General features: G+C 40.5%; 1 protein-coding gene and 1 long non-coding RNA gene across 5 annotated transcripts in view; one reads left to right on the top strand and one right to left on the bottom strand.

The window, feature by feature from the left end:
• Nucleotides 1-2,029: 2,029 nt before the first annotated feature.
• LOC107387348 (inactive N-acetylated-alpha-linked acidic dipeptidase-like protein 2) overlaps nt 2,030-19,530 on the top strand; it is a 661,429-nt gene continuing 643,928 nt past the window's right edge. For 2 of the 4 annotated variants that reach the window (XM_070545852.1, XM_054749611.2), the window contains exons 1-2: nt 2,031-2,175; nt 2,466-2,566. In XM_070545852.1, coding sequence (XP_070401953.1) covers nt 2,149-2,175; nt 2,466-2,566 — 128 coding nt within the window. In that variant the 5' untranslated portion in view covers nt 2,031-2,148. Of the gene's footprint in view, nt 2,176-2,465; nt 2,567-19,530 lie in introns of those variants that run through there. The other 2 variants (XM_054749605.2, XM_054749607.2) reach the window with 2 other exon arrangements.
• On the bottom strand, nt 11,171-12,305 carry LOC129166604 (uncharacterized). The gene is made up of 5 exons (XR_008565594.2): nt 12,105-12,305; nt 11,809-11,853; nt 11,613-11,731; nt 11,468-11,537; nt 11,171-11,346 (listed from the first exon to the last, which is right to left on the bottom strand). It is a non-coding gene; the product is annotated as an uncharacterized lncRNA (long non-coding RNA).

The raw sequence follows: 19,530 nt of genomic DNA, 5'->3' as shown, positions 1-19,530 counted from the left end.
ACCCATGGTGGGGTTTAAAAAATGAAATGCAGATTTCTGGAGCTCAAATCACTGTCAGAACCGACAACCAGAGGAGATACGTGGCCCAGCAGGCCAGTTGGTTTCCGGGTCGGAACCGGATCAGAACCGGGGCCCAGACAACCAGGAGAGGATCATGTGCAGCTTTTAAAAATACCTGCTGGACTGGCTTGCTGGTGTTTGGGTCAGATCCAGAAACGGAAGCTCTCCCTTTCTCTAAAGCACTAAACTATGTTAGGTGAACGAATATTAGCGAGTGTGAGACAGCGGACAGACGCTCATTATTGTAACGTTCTGCACTTTAGCTGTGTTCTGTGTGAGAATGTCAGCAGTATGTGTTCCATGTAACACATTCTTTGCAGTTAATTGTTCTGTTGTGCTTGGTTCTTTTTTACTGTAATTGAGTGGAATGGATGAGCGGTTCTAGGAAGGGGGAGGAGCAAGAGTGTGTGTGTGTGTGTGTGTGTGTGTGGGGGGGGGGGGTGAAAAACCCTGAGGAGGAGTTATTGTTTTTTTTGGTATCGCTTTCTCTCTGTTCATTGGTTTTGTTTTGGGGTCGGTGTTTGGCGTGGTTGCGGCCAGCAACTCTTTTGGACTCATTAAAAAGACTAAAGCATAAGTTAGCGTCTCCGACCGTTATTGTGCCGACGGGACGTTACAGTATTAATATTATATTAACTGACCAATACTATTTTAATTGTCTGGTACATGATAGTAATATGTTAGCATCGTGAACTCACCTGCAATTAAGTAATCAGCCCTCTCCAATTTGTCTCACATGTATTTTAGGTTTCATTCATTCAGGACCAATGATGCATATCATGTAATGTAACTAAGTTACTTTCAGAATAAAGTAATCAGTAAGATAATTAAGTTACTTTTTAAAAGATTAATCAGTAATTACATTCTAAGGTACCTGTGGGAACCCTGCCCTGAATAAATCTATGACTACTGATAAATGATAACGATAATGACTAGTGCCTTTCAGAGTCAGAGGACTCAAAGCCCTTTACACTACAGTGTATCATTCATCCATTCACTTCCTGGTGATGATGAGCTACAATGTGGCCACAGCTGCCCTGGCACTGACAGTTACCAGTCACTATCAGTCCCTCTGACCACCACCAGCAGGGAAGGTGGGTGATGTGTCTTGCCCAGTGACAGAACAGCAGAATTCCCTGCCAGGGTCAGTCCTAAAATCCTCAGATTGCTGGACAACAACATCCTGAGCTGCTGCTGCTCTCAGTTGCAGGAATAGTGTCATGCAACATATCTGAGCGTGTTCAAAAGTCCAGCAGTAACTAATTAGAGGAAACTGATAACCTATGCAAATGTTTCATGACATGTTTGGATGCTCCTTCATGATTACTTCCAAATTTGCTGCCATCAGAAAAAAACTGAAATACCGGCTTAACCATGGATAGAAATAAACTATAAAGGACTTCCTATCTTCCTCACTTAAGAGTAGAGTTAGAGGAGGTGAAGGTCATTAGTGTTCAAATTGTCTTTACAGCAGCTAACTGATGTTGCTAGGAATTGGTATCAGCTCAAGTCTGGAATGTTGAGCACTGGTTTTGTAGTGTGGTCCTTGCAAATTGCTGGGAATGTTAAATAAAATATTAATTCTGTGGAACAGTACTGCAGTAAGCTAAAAAGGAATAATGATGTTTTTATGACAGGAGTTGTTCTTTCATTTGTTAAAAAAAAAAAATATATATATATATATATATATATATATATATAGATTGAAATGTTAAAATGCATTCATCTGAATTAATAATGATTTGATGTAGCATAGCGTGTAGTCTTATATTAAAGTGCAGGACTTGTCATTGATTAGAAACATCTTGACACTAAGTCAAGGCGTAGGAACCGGGGGGGACGGGTGGGACGTGTCCCCTCCAATATTTGACAAACGCGCATTTGTCCCCCCCCAATAACATGGAGAAGAAAAAGATTGATTTTGAAATATTTGACTCGCGAGCTTTTATTTTGAAAGACACCGCGGACTTCTCTCCGACACAGCCCCTCCCCTCAGGGAGTTACAGGCTGGCTGAGTGAAGCAGGAGTCAGAGCCAGGGCAGACACAGGTGTCAGAGAGAGACGGCAGCAGCTCAGCGAGTTCTTCTCATGGGCAAAAAAAGAAAGAAAGGAATTGTGAGTTGGTAATAATTTAGTCCAAGAGTATAATTGTATTTCTGGTCAAACGCTAAAATGGCTGACTAGCGTAAACATCTTGCTAGTTAGCATTAAACATTAAACAACACTACTAGTTAACAAAAATGGCGAATTTTACAGTAACAGACAAAAACCATTTGACAAGAAATAAATAAAAAAGTAGAATCTCCACATAAAAATTGAGTTTGTAAGTGTGATTGTTGCTTGTTTGTGACATTCTCATCACATTTCATTTTTAAACCTTATTCGTGTCACTTTTTTCATATAAGAGACCAGAGGAAGTTCAGCAGGAAATGACGAAGAAGGTGCGACAGGCAGCGCCAGACCTGCTGAGGGTGAGACAGGGAGAGCCAGACCTGCTGAGGTGCAGGTAGGCAGGGCTGGACTGGGACAAAAATTCAGCCCGGGCATTTTGATTGGAGACCGGCCCATCACCTGGTTTTTTTGGAAAAGACATTAAGCCTTACGCTGTTTCTGACACACACCAACGTACACTTTCTTATTGGTAATATTTATGTATCAATCTAATAAACGTAAACCTACACCATCCTTCCTATCCTGGTATTCTAAAAAAGTAGGGTTGGGGGTAAATGATTATTTTTAAAATGATTATTCTGACGATTCTTTTATCGAATAGTTGACTATTCTAATGACTATTTAGATGATTAATCTAGCGATTATTTTTCTATTGCACAATTAATAAAAAGCAAAAAATCTTAAATAAATTCCTCCCAAAAATTAATAAGTTGTTACTGTAAGAGAATAAACACTACAGGCCTTCCATTTTGTATAACACTGCTTTTATTGTGTTGCGGTTGTTTATGTTCTGGTGACGTGTAGAACTTGGGAGAGCAGGCTGCTGCCTGAGAGGTGGTTGGAGACGGAGTGTCTCCATGCTGCTTTGTTTTGGTCACTTATGTGCATGAGGCAAGTGGTGTTACGACCCTTCCTGGGGAGTCAAGTGTAAAGGGTTAAATTTACCTAAATATTGCCTTATTTATTATCTCTTGATGTTATTAGTCCTTATTTCTGTGGTTAATTGACAATAGTTCCCTGAAATGTTTCTCCTATTTTAACTGTAAATCCTTCTAGCTGTTATATTTATAACAAGAAACAGATATTCGGACGGAATATTTTCATGTTTATTCGAATATGATTGTGGAACACACCCAGCATCATAATAAATGAAGTAATATTTATGCCAATTTAAGCCTTTATGGGTGACCAGGACACTGTGATCAATTTTTGGCAAGGGAAATTATCATTTGTTGCCATTTTTGAGGTGTTTATGAATGTGGAAGACACCCAGCATCCTGTGATGGCACTAATAACATCAAGAGATAATAAATAAGGTAATATTTAGGTAAATTTAACCCTTTACAGGTGACCAGGACTCTGTGATCAATTTTTGGCAAGGGAAATTATCTTTTTTTTTTGTTGCCATTTTTGAGGTGTTTTTGATGACACAGTAGGCAGTATGAGTACAGTAACATCAACAGATAATACATAAAACCCTTATTTGGTCAATTTTAGCCTCCATGAAAATCTGAGCGATTCAATCACTTTTTGGCAAGTAAAATGCCATTTTAGTTGTCTACAATTAAATCATCAATAAAGAATTTAAAGATATTTTGAGGCGTTTCTTATAGGTAAACGGGAGGGTGTAGTCTATTTGGCAAGTGACCAATCTTAATTGTATGTGCTGAAGAGCTTTTATCTTGTTACTTTTAAATAGAGCAACGTAATGTATAGATAGTAACCTACACAGTGTCATTGTAAAGCCAAAGCTTGATCATTTTAAATACTTTTTTTCAAGTAAAAATGTGCCCCAAACTAGTTAACTGTGGCTCCATGTCAAGTGGACTAAAGAAAGGAAGGGGGAAAAATTAAATCGCTGGAGAATTGTTTATTTACATTTATACAACGTTTACATTCAATACAGGGTGCCATTTTACATTATTTATTTTTTTAGTATCAAGGCTGTAACATAAAGAAAGCCAGTTCTTACCACAAACCATCTTTCAATAGCAAATATTGCAAAAAGGATTAATCATTGTGAACGTTTAAGACAATTAGCAACACTTAAAACAACTTCCGAACTGGGAAAACTAATGTGGCAAGGTGGATAAACGACGGCCCGGGTTGTATTCGATCCCCAGACCTCTGGGGTGAGAGTCATACGCTCTAACCAGTCAGCCAAATGGACATCCCCTTGGCCCAGTAGCCAGGGCGCAAGATCAATCAAGACATTGTGACAGGATGCTCACACTGCCACATCTTCCTCCCTCTTTCCACAAGCACGTCCTCGTGCTCCCGCGCAGGGTGCCACAAACACTGCCACACTAATATCCGCGATAAACATCTGTTTAAGTACCGGAAGAGGTTATCTTTGCTTTCTGAATGTCCATATTGCTAGATATGCTGAGTTTTAGGGCGAAATCCTGGGGAATTTTGTCTAGAAATGCAATTACCTAACCGTGCGCGATCCCGCGGTGGCTAATCATTTTTTGGCAGCGAAACGATTAATGGCACAACACCGGCTCGGGTTTCTCCTCCTCCTCCCTCTTTTCTTCTCCAACCTGTCGCTGGGCTGAGGCTCCATCACTTCCTAAATTGATTTTACTTGAACCTTCACTACCAAACAACTGTGAGATTTTAACACATGTGCCAGCATCAGCCTGAAGGGCCAGTTTCTTTTTTAGTCGAATTTTCTCCGCTCCTGCTTTCCGTTTTTTGTTCTCCATTTTGTAAAGCTCGTCTGTCTGTTTACTGAGATTCACAAACAACTGGCGGGTGCATCAGACCGCTGGCTATTGGTCCAGCCCAGAGTGTATTATTACCAATTGGCCAATCCACCAACTTTTACGAGGCGTCGCGTGGGGCGGCGCGGACAAGTTGTCCGCAACAACTAGAGACTAGGGAAAAAAAAAAAAAAAAAAACAGACACCGGCCCATAAAAGATGAAAGGGTCGGCCCAGCGGGCAGTTGCCCGCTATGCCCTATGGTCAGTCCAGCAGTGCAGGTAGGTGCTACAGTGGAGTGAGATTTTAGATGGTTGATGATGAGAGGAAGATTCGAGCATGATAACAAGTGAGCACGACTAAATAATACTATAACAACCATGATTTTAATGTTGCACTAGTCGTCCAACAGTATTTTACTCCTTATTCCTGTCCACTGTTTTTATATTAGAGATCAGAGGAAGTTCAGCAGGAACCAGTTGAGGGTGAGACAGGGAGAGCCAGACCTGCTGAGAGTGAGACAGGGAGCACCAGACCTGCTGAGGGTGAGACAGGGAGCACCAGACCTGCTGAGGGTGAGACAGGGAGCACCAGACCTGCTGAGGGTGAGACAGGGAGCACCAGACCTGCTGAGAGTGAGACAGGGAGCACCAGACCTGCTGAGGGTGAGACAGGGAGAGCCAGACCAGCTGAGAGTGACAGGGAGCACCAGACCTGCTGAGAGTGAGACAGGGAGTACCAGACCTGCTGAGAGTGAGACAGGGAGCACCAGACCTGCTGAGGTGCAGGTAGGTGCTACAGTGAAGAATGAGATGGTTTTAGGTTGCTGATGAGAGGAAGATTTGAATGTAATAATAAGTGAACACAGTTAAATATATGTAATCCCATAACAAGTAGGGCTGGGCAGTACGGTTTAAGAATAAATTACATTCTGTATACACTTCCTTAGAAATATTAGAAAAATAAGTGTTAAACTCTGCTTTCTGGTGCATTTAGACTGCAATTTTGGCCACTGTTTGTTTCTTTTGTCCATCTGAAAATTAACATAGTTCCAGCTGTTGTTGTAAGTGAATTATTTCTTTTTTCATTCTGTCAGAAACAAGCAGATTTTTCTGATTGTTGGTCAGCATTGTTGGCTGATGTAGTTTAAAATATTCTGATGAGTCAGATCAATTCAGACTGAATATTCACAGCTTTAGTCTTGTATTAAATCTGTTTACACATCTCTACCCATAGGAATAAGATAATATATCCTACATTCATATTATTAAAATATATCCTACATTCATATTATTAAATAAAAATAAAACACTACTGACACATAAACAGCTTTTTTATAATTAAAACGTCCACGTTGGCCGGTAATCACCTGGATCCGGCTAATGGGGAGTAACTAAGTAAGTAAAAGTTTATAGAGCACCTTTCACAGATATAAATCACAAAGCGCTGTACAGCATGATAAAGATCAGGGCAAATACCTCTAACCAATAAAAACATCAGAAAAACAATAGCAGTGATAAAGTAGAAAATAAAATCATGAGTATAAACAAAGTGAAGGTGTGAACCCGAACAAAGCCATCATTCTGAAACATTTAGGGAGGGAACGCCTGGATGAAAAGGTGAGTTTTTAGATGATTTTTAAAGACCTCTACAGTGTTAGAGAGACGGAGATTTGAAGGTAGACTGTTCCAAAGTCTGGGTGCAATAGTCTGAAAGGCCCTGTCCCCTTTGGTTTTCAGTCTGGTTCGAGGAACAGCCAGGAGGTTTTCAGATGTGGATCTAAGGTTCCGAGAGGTGGTGTGTGGGGATAAAAGCTCAGATAGGTAGCTTGGAGCCTGGTTGTTAAGAGCTCTATAGGTCAGGACTAAAACTTTAAACTGTATTCTATATTCTACCGGGAGCCAGTGGAGGGACTGTAAAACTGGAGTGATGTGAGCTTGTCTGCTGGATTTAGTTAGGAGTCTGGCTGCTGCATTTTGGATGGCTTGAAGGCGTGAGAGGGAGGTTTTGCTGTGACCAGTAAAAAGAGCGTTACAGTAGTCTAAGCATGATGACACAAAGGCATGGATGATTTTTTTCCAGATCTGCAGTAGAAACCAGTTTACGGACTTTTGAAATGTTTCTCAGTTGAAAGAAACAAGAGCGGGAGATGGTTTTGACGTGTGAGTCTAAACTTAAAGCTGGATCAAAAATAACTCCTAGGTTTCTAATGTTGGCCTTGGCTGATGGGCAAAAAGAGACAATTTCTTGCTCGATTTTTGGCTGATGTTCCGGGGGTGCAGAGATCAGGGCCTCTGTCTTGTTAGCATTTAAGACAAGAAAGTTGCTGGACAGCCAGTTACTGATCTGGGTCAGGCAGAGTACAAGTGTGGCCAGCCTGTCCAACTGGTGTGGCATAAAGGACATATAGAGCTGAATATCATCAGCGTAGATGTGGTAGGAGATGTCTGGGAAAGACTGAATGATGCCAGCTAGGGGAAGAATATAGAATGCAAATAGTAGATGCCCTAGGACTGAACCTTGTGGGACCCCGCATGTTAGAGAGGCAGTATCTGAAGAGAAGGTTTCGGACTTCACTGTGAATGTTCTGTTGTTGAGATAAAAAGAGAGCCAGTCTAGAGCAGAACCTGAAATCCCAGCCAGGGCCTTTAACCTGTTTAGTAGAACGTTGTGGTCTACAGTGTCAAAAGGAGCCTAAGTTTCCTCCCCTTCTGGCTGGCTCATGGGTCCCCGATCAAAAAAAAAAAAAAAAAAAACAAAAAAAAAAAAACAGAATGTTAGTGAACTGGGCTATAAAAGTTATTTTCTTGTCTTTCTGGGCTTTGCCTTACGCCCTGAGTCTCATCTGTCAGACTTTTCTAATCCTAGAGTTTCACCGTCTATCAGATTTTCTATCAGAAGCTAAAGCAGGAGATAGCGGCAGGAGACTATGTTCATGTTCAGCTTGCATGAAACACTCAGTGACACGTTAGAATCAGAAATAATCATTTAATGTATTTTTTTCCAGTGAAGTTGAACTACGGTATATATTGACCTACAACAGATTTGTTAGATTTCCAAAATGTGTCCCCCCCAATATTAAACTCGTTCCTTCATGCTTGTTTTACTTCCAGCTCGATCTGGTTTCAGCTGATGAAAAATGTTCAGAGAACGAGAGATCAGTATCTCAAGTTTTAGAGTCAGTTCAGTGTCTGTAAACAGCTAATTATAACAAACTCTTAAAGCTTTAATCTACATCTTCTATTAAAGATATTTTAGATATTCCTAACAGCTAGGGTTGTCACGATACTAAAATTTCAAACTTGATTCGATACTTGAAAAAAAAACTTGGTACTCGATACTCGATTTCGATACTATTTAAAAACACCCATTTATCGAACAAGTTTATTGAAAAAATAACATTCCTCAATTTATATTGCAAAAATTAAATGTTAAGAATTAAGTGTATTAAGTGCTTAAACCTTTCAAGTATCAGCATTTTTTAAAACGTGCATACAAAAACTGGTGAAAGTTAACACTTTAAATCATGAATTGTCTCACTATATATACACTATTTGCAGAGTGATGTTTTGCTGCTTAAACTCTGTTTAAGGTGCATTTTTGTCATAAGATGTAATGCCATATGTTTTGTTCTGTACTTTTGAACAACTCTGTTGGTTAATAAAGGGAGAAAACGAATTTCTCCACAGTAGGACAAAGGTACATCTACCGGTAATCTTGATAAAAACAGACTGGCGCACGGCAGTGACGTCATTAAAAGCGCTGGTTAGATTAGCCGCAGCTAGTCTGTTTACGCCTAGAAATCCCAGACCAGACCCGCTCCAAACGAACAGGGGAATCATGTTAATGATTCCTAACAAAACCTTTCGACATGAAGATGTTTTGGTGCAGATAATGTCTTATTTCGAGGCTGCACCATGGGTGCCCGTCCGCACCCGTTATATGGATATACGCTGACGGCGATTCGGCGATGGACCTACGGTAAATACCCCGGGGAATCCAAGTAGCACCAAAGTTGTCAGCGTGAGTAAACAAACGTACTGCATGCTAGAAATTAAGTCCGGGTTGCAATAAACGGGAGTTTCCTTTAAGCACATAAGCGTGAATATACAACTACGTGTCGGACTTGGTATGCTAATTAAGTTGGGCTGTGAAGCGCCTCCCAAATTCGCTGTTTATGTTTTTGTTTATTTATTTGGCAGACAAAACTTGGATCGGAGACAACTCGCGTGGGAAATTGCTATGTAGCCATGTGGCGTCTTCTTCTGTTTGTCTGGGAGGCGGAGGCTGCTTTACGGCATCTGGCTGTCGTGCGTGTCGGTGTACTTGAAGAAGGCTGTGTATAATAGTCCATAATATCGATACCACAGGGATGGAATATCTCATTTAGATACTACTTTTAGTATCAATTTATATCTGGGTATCGATTTTTTTGACAACACTACTAACAGCACACTTGGCTCTCAGACAGCAGGTTTACTTGTCATTCCTAAGAGTTTCTGAAAGTAGAATGGGAGAAAATGCTCTCAGTTTTCAGACTCATCTCTTGAGAAACCAAGTGTCATCCATGAGGTAGAGCCATTACACTTTCAAGACTGGGTTTGCTGACACTTCCTGCAAGTGGATGGTACCTCCATCCGTCGGTATAACGGTGGTTCTCATCGCCCAGGGCCGGGTGTTTGGGCATCTGCTGACTCGCTCTCAGTAGATTAATTAATTGAATCCCAACACCCCTGAAAGTTCTCAAGTTTTTCCGTAGTTAGTGGCACATTCTAGTTTCATCCTGACAAGGAATGTGACTTAGGTTTTTACATTACAATACAGACCCACAAAACAAGTTCAGAAATCATTTATACAGAAGTGAAAGACACTCCAAATAAAAATGTTTGGTAGAGGGAGGGGGCATAATAGTGAGGGTTTCACAGGCCAACAGTTAGAAACTGTTATTGTGACATGAGGTACTGTTCTGGAGGACAGTACCCTGAAATTAGACCCACTTCAGCAGTTCAAAGCAGCTCTGAAATGTTCATTAGTTTCCCTTTCTTTTATTTTCTTGTCTGGGTGAGGTCATCCGCAGGGTCTGTCTGAAGGTGCCAAGGTGTAAATGTAACCCCTGCGAAAATGATTAAATTAATCTAGGGTCATACTTAAAAACTACAGTCAATAAAATGGGATTAAACCCATGTAAAGAGCGGGTCAGGCGTGCCTCAAGAGTCCTTCTCCACCCACGTATCAATTTAAAAAACTGCAACATTAGTAGGCGTTGCCTGGTGGACTGAGAGGGCGGAGCTGCAGCAGTGACGAAGACGATGGGTAACGAGACAAAGCTAGTTCCCTTCACTCTGAGCAGTCATTAGAAGTGGAGGACGTTTCTCCCCCTCCTTACCCAGACACTCGAGAAGAAAGGAACCAAGTCTATTTGGAGGAGACAAGCGGACCTGAGCCTTATTGTTTTGAGCTTGTGAGTTGCCTGAAACTACCGGAACCAACCCAACAGAACCAGCTCTGAAAGGTAAGTAGCCATTAGCCATAGCATTAGATTAGCTGCAGGGTTTGGCTCCACGACCCTAGAGAGCTAGTATTCAGCATGTTTTAGAGATGTATCTGCTTCAACACACCTGGTTTTAATCAGCAACAACTGGCTGAGCTGCTTAACAGCTAATCTAACCTGTTAAAGCAGGAAAACCACTGAAACGTGCTGGATAGCAGCTCTCCAGGAGCCCTGGGCTTAAGTAACAGTCTGCTGCAGAGAAAGTTATGAAAATACCCCATGAGAAAATTATTCTGTAATGTGTTCATTTATGTTACACAATCCCAAACTGTCCACTAAAACTGCCCTGATTTCATTATTTATTTACTGATACCAGCTGCTCTCTTGGTCGTAGGTGATCCTCTGGTGTCTGCAGCTTGTCTCCTCTGGTGGTGTGGTCAGGATCAGGAGCTTCCAGAAGAATGCACCTTTGAGTGACTCTTTCCTCCTCTAAACAGTTATTTGTTATATTAATTAAATAAATCTCAATGTATATATTTCATGTTTTTGTTCATGTCCATAAATACTTAAACATGCTTGAAATTAAAATGAGCTTTTAACAGTGAGCTGCTAGTTTAATTCATCATAATAGAGCTAGTTAAACATGCAACAATGTGATCATTCAGCTAATGTAATTTATAAATATCCATTAAAATATAAAAACTGGAATCAAAATGAGACATTTGGCAGCACAAAAAAAAACTTGTCAAACACAATATTTATTATAATAATTGTAGGCAGACAGGAGACAGAGCTGATGGAGTTTCTCAGTCATCGAAGGATGGCCGAAGGCTTTCCAGGAACAGGAGATGTGGTGTTGTCTCTTCTCTCTATTCTGCCAGATGAGCTGATAGGTTACAGGTGTGTGAGGACATCATGCTGTCATAACCAGATGACATGAGTTATCATGTAATCAGCCAGGCTAATGATGAGATGCAGACAGAAAACAAATCCAGGACAGTGTACAGTAATAACGATAATAATATGTGGTGTTGCTCACCTTATGTGCTCTTATAGAGTATTAACGTGTGCCTGCCTCATGGTGTAGCATCCATATTTTGCTGAGTGCCCTGCAATAATGCAGGTTATTAGTTAATTTACTTTTAATAGCAAAAACCAAAATATTTAATTTACATGTTGTTTACCAGGTGAGTCAGCTCACACGTCACCAAGTGTAACTGGACCAGAATCAGTAGTCTCCTTCATGATGCCATGATGTAATCTAGCTCCAAGCTTGCAGCAGCAGCACACGTGTAGCAATAAGCTATGAAACGAAAACATAGTTAATGTTAAAACTCAAAGGCTGTAATAAAGATCACATGATTATTAAAAACAACTCACCTTTACTACACAGTCTTGACAGCAGATTACTTGGGTTCATTTAGCCTGAAAAAAAAAAGTATATATATATAACATCACAGTGTTGTGGGAGGTAGCTTCCAGAGATGATGAGAAACATGTGGAAAGCAGAGCTAGGATGGAGCTACAGGTTTTTCTGTTAGATCGGGAGGCCCTGAGGTAAAATGGGATGTTGGTGTGAGTCTGGGAAGATATTCTTCAGTGATGACCTGCCAGGCTGAGACGTAAGGAAAAAAACAGAAAACAGAGTACAATATTATTATTTAGAATGTTTTAACCTGGATCAGCTCATAGAGCTTGTCCTGTCATTCAGATGGAAGCTGCTCAGAAGCTCTCCACCACACCTGGGTCTGTTCAGGAGTGGAGAAGCTGCTCTGGGTGGAATTCCCATCGTGGTCCCAGTGTCAGACACACAGCTGCTGGGAGGCTATGTGAAATATAAAGCAACAGCAAATATATTTATAGTTGTTTTTAACAGCAGCAACACATGTGTAACAATAAGCTAAAATAAGGACATAATGTTAAAACTAGAAGGTAAAGAAAGACAGATGGTTAAATAATTCACCTGCAAGGCTCTAGCATGGACCGGTGCAGGCTGGAGGACTGCATCCAGCCTGGACCGGTGCAGGCTGGAGGACTGCATCCGTCTTGGGCAGATTTAGCTTGAAAAATATAATAACATCACCTTGTTGTGGGAGTTTAGTAACTTAGATCATGTACAAAACAAACTGTCTAATATAGGTGCTTTATAACATGGCTGGTGAGTGATCTGACTGCTCTCAGAGCTAACTCAGTGTCCAGAATCAGACATGTTCTAATGAGATGCGGACTCAGCACCATTTCAGAACCGGGTCAGCTTTTTAGCAGAAGGAGGAGCTGCTTGTCAGTGCCCCTCCTGCTCAGCATCAGCACTGATATTACTAACTGGTACAAAAACTCAACCCAAACCAGTCTGTGAAATTATAACACACACAACACTCACTTCGAGCCGGCGGCTATTGTGGAAATTAAAAAATAACCAAAATTAAATAAATGAATGAAGTGGTTTTATCGCATTTTTCTAAAAACCTCTGCCAATGACACGTTTTGGACTGAAAGCAACTATTGGACCATGCGGTTGTTGGTAGCGCTGAACCGCCACACTTCCTCAGGTCCTCCGTCACGCACAAGCGTGTTTTGCTAAAGAATATTACTGGTGTGAGAGGGTTCTTCAGTCAATAATATGGGGTTGGGGCAGGGGGTGTTTTCTGACCATGTTTGCATTCAAAATCTAGCTTGTTTGCAGATTTGCTATAGGGAGACTGGTCGGCTCATGGGTCACTAGAAGAACGAAAAAATAAATGCAAGTCACTAGGGCTAAAAGATCTGTTTTCCAATCCGCTTTGCCTTGCTCCCTGGATTGCACCGTCACCACAGAATCTCCTCTCCTCTAGCTGCTACTTACCACATGGCCAGATTTACGGTGGTTCTTTCCTTTTCCTGTTTTGTCATCAACAGTTATTGAGTCATCTTTTGGGTTTTTTTCCTGACCCACTCACAAAAGGAAGCAGGTAACTCTATCACTTTATTTACAACATAGAGTCAGAACCAAATCAGTAAAGAAACTAAAAAAAAGAGTCTCGAGCAAGGAAATGTGGTTGAATTAGGGGAGAGTGAATTTACAGTTTCCAATGAGTTGCTTTTAGGATACGTCTTATCCAGCGAGAGACATGGTGAGAGCATAACTTAGGCTGAGAGGATGAGAATGGGTGGGCAGATGAAGATCTGGTGAGGCGAGCAGAACTGAAAGCAGTCATGGTATGGCTGACATGTTTCCAGGTAGTAGTGGTAGTAGCAGTGGTTTGTGAACTGGAGCTTGATAGAGCTCTGAAGTTGTTTGAAACTGGTACACAAAAATAATGTAACCAAATCAGTTATTCGCAGATGACAAGAACTAAGAATACTTGAGAGGTGGCCGGTAAATACCTGACAGGGTTAATCATCTGGCAATGATTGATGCTGGTTGCATCTAATATTCTTCAGGTCTGATCAGTAGACTGAAGTCAGCTGTAACCGCAGCTCTGGAAAGGGAACGTCTCCCTGCGCACACCTGCATCATGACACATGTTGGTCTGTTAATGGTTATTGACACATACTGATTACTTATGTTGTTCAGTTTGGTGATGAATATTTACTTGTATGCATAGTTTTGTTACTTTCAGACATTGACTCAACTCTTTTGCTAATAGCAAGAGTTTATTTATTCTGCTCTACTTTATTTAGCACTGATCAACTGAATAAAGCTAATCTAAATAGTGAACAAAACATTTGTACAGTGTAACACGTTAAAGGACCAGGTGTCCTGACTGCAACTTCACAGACAGTGAGCTATCAGAAGTAGTTTCGACTGTGGAGCCTGAGTGTGTGAATAAAACACAGAAACCCAAAATAGAGCTCCAAAAATATATATATTATGCATGGTATGAAAAATATATAGACAGATGTACAAAAGCTATAACCACATACAACACAGACAACACAGAAGTTATTGTTGTTACAACAGCTATTTATGCTGCTGAACAGTCTTGGCTGGGGACCTGTGGTTTGGCACACTGACCTCTGCATGTATTACTTTACGTCATTCAGTATACATAGAACTGGTTTTCATCTGCCAATGACTGTTAAAGCATGGCTGCAGCTATCAAATATTTTAGTATTCAAATATTCTATCGGATCCTCTAATGATTAATCAAATATTCTATTTGACGACATTTCAAGTGAATCGAGATTGTGGTCTGCTGCTAAAAGTATGAAAAAAGCAACAAAATTATAAAAGGATCAACAATTTGTATAAAATTGGTGCCGTCTAGTTCCCTTTTCCCCAGCTGATAATCTATAGGTAATATTTTATGGAAGTAAATTGACATATATTTCATTAATATTTGGTTAAATATCACTCATCCTAGTCTAAACATATCTTAATAAGTAGGGCTGTAGCGAAGCCTCGACTACGTCGACGGCTCGATTCTAAAAATTTGTCGACGTCAGATCCGGAAGTCGACGCACCGCGCCCACTTGTTGCATCCCCAGGAGTTTGTAAATAGAGGAGGAATCTGCCTGTTTTTCCTCTAGTTCGCCCTCTTCTCCGCCTTCACTAACATCTCCGCCAAATACCGAAGACCCGGAACAACGTCCGTCCACTACTAGATTATTTTCCTGTTTTGCCCGCCTTCGTCTCCCGGCAACGGACAACAACTTCCGGGGTCAGATGCGCTGCTTCGTGCCTACCGCAGATGTAGAAAATCACCGGGAGCGCTTCTCCCTTCATTAAGGAGCTTCTTTCAGACATGAGGAGAGCTGTTTTGGTGGTAGCAGTCTCTCCTCCATGCTGGTCTGTTTGCTGCTGGGTGTTTTTGGTTTATTTAAACTTGGTAACTTGAACTTAACGTTGGTAAAGCTACTGTTAGCATCTTCGCTAACAGCTTCTTGCGTTGGGATAAGCTGTTACGTTTTGGTTTAGAGTTCATCTTTTTTGTGGTGTAGATCTCCCTTTTATTACATTTAGAGTGTTGTGGGTTTTCGGTTTAGTGTAAAATACCACCTGAGTTTGGTTTAACCCGTAAGACCACTCGCCTCACGCACATAAGTGACCAAAACAAAGCAGCATGGAGACACTCCATCTTCTACCACCTCTCAGGCAGCAGCCTGCACTCCCAAGTTCTACACGTCACCAGAACATAACCAACCAACACAATAAACGCAGTGTTATACAAAATGGAAGGCCTGTAGTGTTTATTCTCTTACAGTAAGAATTTATCAATTTTTTTGAGGAATTTATTTGAGATTTTCTGGTTTTTGTTAATTGTGCAATAGAAAAATAATCATTAGATTAATTTTCTAAATAGTCATTAGAATAGTCGACTATTCGATAAAATAATCGTCAGAATAATCGTTTTAAAAATAATCGTTTACCCCCAGCCCTATTAATAAGTTCACATATGGTCAGTAGAATTGAATTATTTCATTGACATGTTCAGTAGTAAGCTACTGGAAATGCTACCAACATGCAATTTCTACAAGTAACAATGTAATGGTGGCATACATATTTTATTATGTACGGGTTGGCAATATAATCTAAATTGTATTCATAGCTTGCCATAGCTCTGCTGCAGTGTGTGGAGCAGACTCAGTTCGCTGACTCTCAGTAGCAACAACCTGACTCCAGCTCAGCAGCTGCAGCAGTTCTGCTCCATACCGCTGCAGCTGCAGACATCCACACATTAACGGGACAGTGGGGATTTTTCTTCCGCCTGTACAGTTTAGTTATTAGCAGCCATCACATTTTTTTCAGAACTCCACTTGATCGTGAGTGTGCTACATGCTAGCTTAGCATTAGCTAATCTGCCCTTAGTTTAACTCTTGATCCCAAACTTTGGACCATTTCTGCCTTTTACAATAGTTTCTGTCTTTGCTGGTTTCTCTATTTTCCTCCGCTGCACCTAGATCACCACATTGTACACCAGTAAAATATGTTCAGACTGTGGTGTGCACATTTAACGAAGCTTTCAATCACTAAAAAAATGAATCGAGGAATTTAATGATCATTCTGTGATTCGTTAAAGCCCTATGTTTAACCAATCCAGTTAAAATGGCTATCATACTTCTGACGTCAATTTAGCCCAACTTCAGCATTTTATGTTGTGTCAAATATTTGACTCTTGCTTCATATCTGTGCTGCCTTTGACCTAAAGCAAAGATCAATTGTTCACTGGGACATTTATTGTTACACAGTTGGCTTCTTGTATTGAGAGTGTGCTTAAGCAAAATCAATATTGTTTTATCAGAGGCTCAAATGAAAGCATTAATCCTGAGGCTGAACTGCGTGATACAGTGTACTCTAATGCTACAAAACAAAAGCATGCTAGTATTTTTGCAGCAGCTGCTATGACCTCTTGTGACCTTTATAGTGTCAACCACCACTATAATTCACACTTAAAACAGATAAAATGAGTATAGCAGCTTCATCTTTTGTATACATGCACACACACACTTTGGCAGTTAAAAACAAGAATGAAAGCCTTTCATCATTTTTGCATACATAACAAAGTATCTCTTAAACAAATGGATAGAATGAACAGGGAAAAAAGATGGTGCACAGTGTTGCAGAGGACATAAATGTTGCTTTACAGTAGGGCTTCAACGATTCGTCGACGTTGTCGCCAGACGTGTTTTTTCTGACCGAGTGAGGCATCTCACTTCATTGCAATCTCTGCCGAGAGTCGCACATGCGCAATAGCATCTCTAACAGCAATAGCCAACTAACAGAAATGGCAGTGTCCAATACAGCCTGGATTCGGCGAATCAAAAGTTTACCTGCATTATTTGCAAAGCAGTCCTTGCGTATCACGGCAGCACCTCGGTGATGCATGAACACTTAAAGAGAAAGAAGGTTGGACAGTTGAATGAAACTGAGTCTGACTCACCTCGGTACGATTTAAATAACACGAAAACCGATACGTTTTGTTTTGGATGTACATTGTACATTTTTTAAATTGATTTTTGCTTTTAAAAAAGAGAGATTTAATGTTATGCCGGGCTGTGCCTGACTAAAGTATTTTAATTTAATTTATGCATTTATGTCTGTACTGACTTTGTACTGTACTTAATTGGTGTTTAGACAGGGCATTTTTATTTACTTTTAGTATGAATTGGCCTATCAGCAGCAAAGTTCAATAAAATATGCATTTTCCATTGAAGTACCCATCTTTCTTGTGTTTATCATTTTTAACACAATTAAATCAATCTCATGCTAAATTTAAGAAAAAAAAATTATCCGATTAGTCGACTAATTGTTTCAATAGTCGGTGACTAGTCGACTATTAAAGTAGTCGTTAGTTGCAGCCCTACTTTACAGCCTATACCGTCTCTGGGTTTAAAGAAAATGTGGGTTACTCCAGGACAGCTGTTCACAACTTGAGATCCTTGTCAGCCTAAAGAAGGGGTGGGAGGGTACAATCTCAGAGCATTTGCAAGTTCTTCTCAGCATCTGGTTATTAAAAATAAGTTTAACACAACTACAAAATGCTAACTGTGGGTGGATGGATGGATGGATGGATGGATGGATGGATGGATGGATGCAGATCCAGGTGCAACAAATATTGCTGCCTTTGACTGGAGGTTTAGTGAGTTGGTTTCTCATTTTTTTAATTAAAGGAATGAGAAAAAAGCAGAGTACATCAAACACTAAAAAATGGAGAACAGAATTGGAATACATGCAAAATGAGGAATTACAAAGCATACATTTCTAGATGTAGGTGGAGGCTCCAGGTTGCAGGAGCAGCTCTGTTTTTCTGCTTCAGAGCTCACCCAAGCAATGCTTCAAGGCACTTGGCCACTTAAAACAATTGAGGCTTTTGAAAATGTGGTGGTCTGATGCCTTTAAAGCTTTTCTGTCTCAGGGGAGGTGGTCACAAGAGATGATTACTTAAAAAGAGTTGATAAAGAAGGCCCTAGAGCTGTCAGTCAGCTAGGGCTCCAGCTGTGTGTCTTTGATGAAGAGATAACGACCTGAATGAAAAAATAAGATTAATGTTGTGTGTGTGTGTTATATGTATTGAGTGTGCTTCTTGCATCTCCAAGAGCTAGGGGTCAGAAGTCCTTGGGGAGGTTTAAGAATGGGCAAACTTGTTTTCTAGAAAGGCAAAGAGCAACAAAAGAAGAAGGAAAGAAGTTGGAGGGAACAGCAGTATGGCATAGCCAGAAGAGTAATCTCAACGTATCTCTGAGCTGTCAATCACATCACAAAACCCAGTTTGCTCCAAAGTAGGGCTGCAGCTATCGAATATTTTTGTAATCGAGTACTCTATTGAATATTTGATCGATTAGTCGAGTACTCTAATAAATTACCCTTTTTTGTTTGTAAACCATTATATCAAATAGCATGTTATAAAATATGAAAGACCTCTTAAAATGAGAAAGCAATTGCCACTTATTCTTCAAGATTTATTCAAAATTAGTTTTCAAAACTTCAGCACTTCAACTTTACAGTAAACAAATGCGAGCGGCTGCGGCCCAAACAGCACCAGAACCGCTCACGGCGCATGCGCAAACATGGCTCGCCAGCTATTTCCCTATTAACACACGTCCGTTTTAAGTTCTACACTTTTTTTCTCACACAATAACAAGGATTGTCGACAGCATGTTTGCCGTGGTAATGTCAAATTATACTGATCACACAACATTTATTTACTTTCTTTCGTTTTCCTCCGTCACTCTCATAAATACCCGTGTCCTCCTGCAGCAATCCCGAGGGACAACGGACATCAATAACAACACAGTAAAAAGTCTGACGTGTTGTAAAAAATGCTATTTTTAGCACATTTTAAGTCCGACGTGTTGCTACCAGACGTACGGTGTGAGCTGAAACTGAGTGCTACAAATGAAAAAGTCGCACAGTGTCCGCAGAATATATAGAAATACAGGCTAAAATGCATTATCTTGTAGGGGCTCCGAGTCTGCTTGCAGAAGTGACATTTACATGTGGATGTTTCCTGGTCAGGAGCTGCAGCTTGGAGGATGTGGTGTTGTGGTAGGCTAAATCCATTTTACAGTTTTTAAACTGGACTACGTTTTCCACCTTACGACGTGAAAAATGGTCCCACACCTTTGACATTTTGTGTCTTTTTCGCACTCCACCGGGGTCCACGTTGTCCACCATGGTTAAAG

This window comes from Nothobranchius furzeri, chromosome 16 (assembly GCF_043380555.1).
Source record: "Nothobranchius furzeri strain GRZ-AD chromosome 16, NfurGRZ-RIMD1, whole genome shotgun sequence".
Lineage (NCBI taxonomy): Eukaryota > Metazoa > Chordata > Actinopteri > Cyprinodontiformes > Nothobranchiidae > Nothobranchius > Nothobranchius furzeri.
This window is presented reverse-complemented; position numbering and strand designations above follow the sequence as displayed.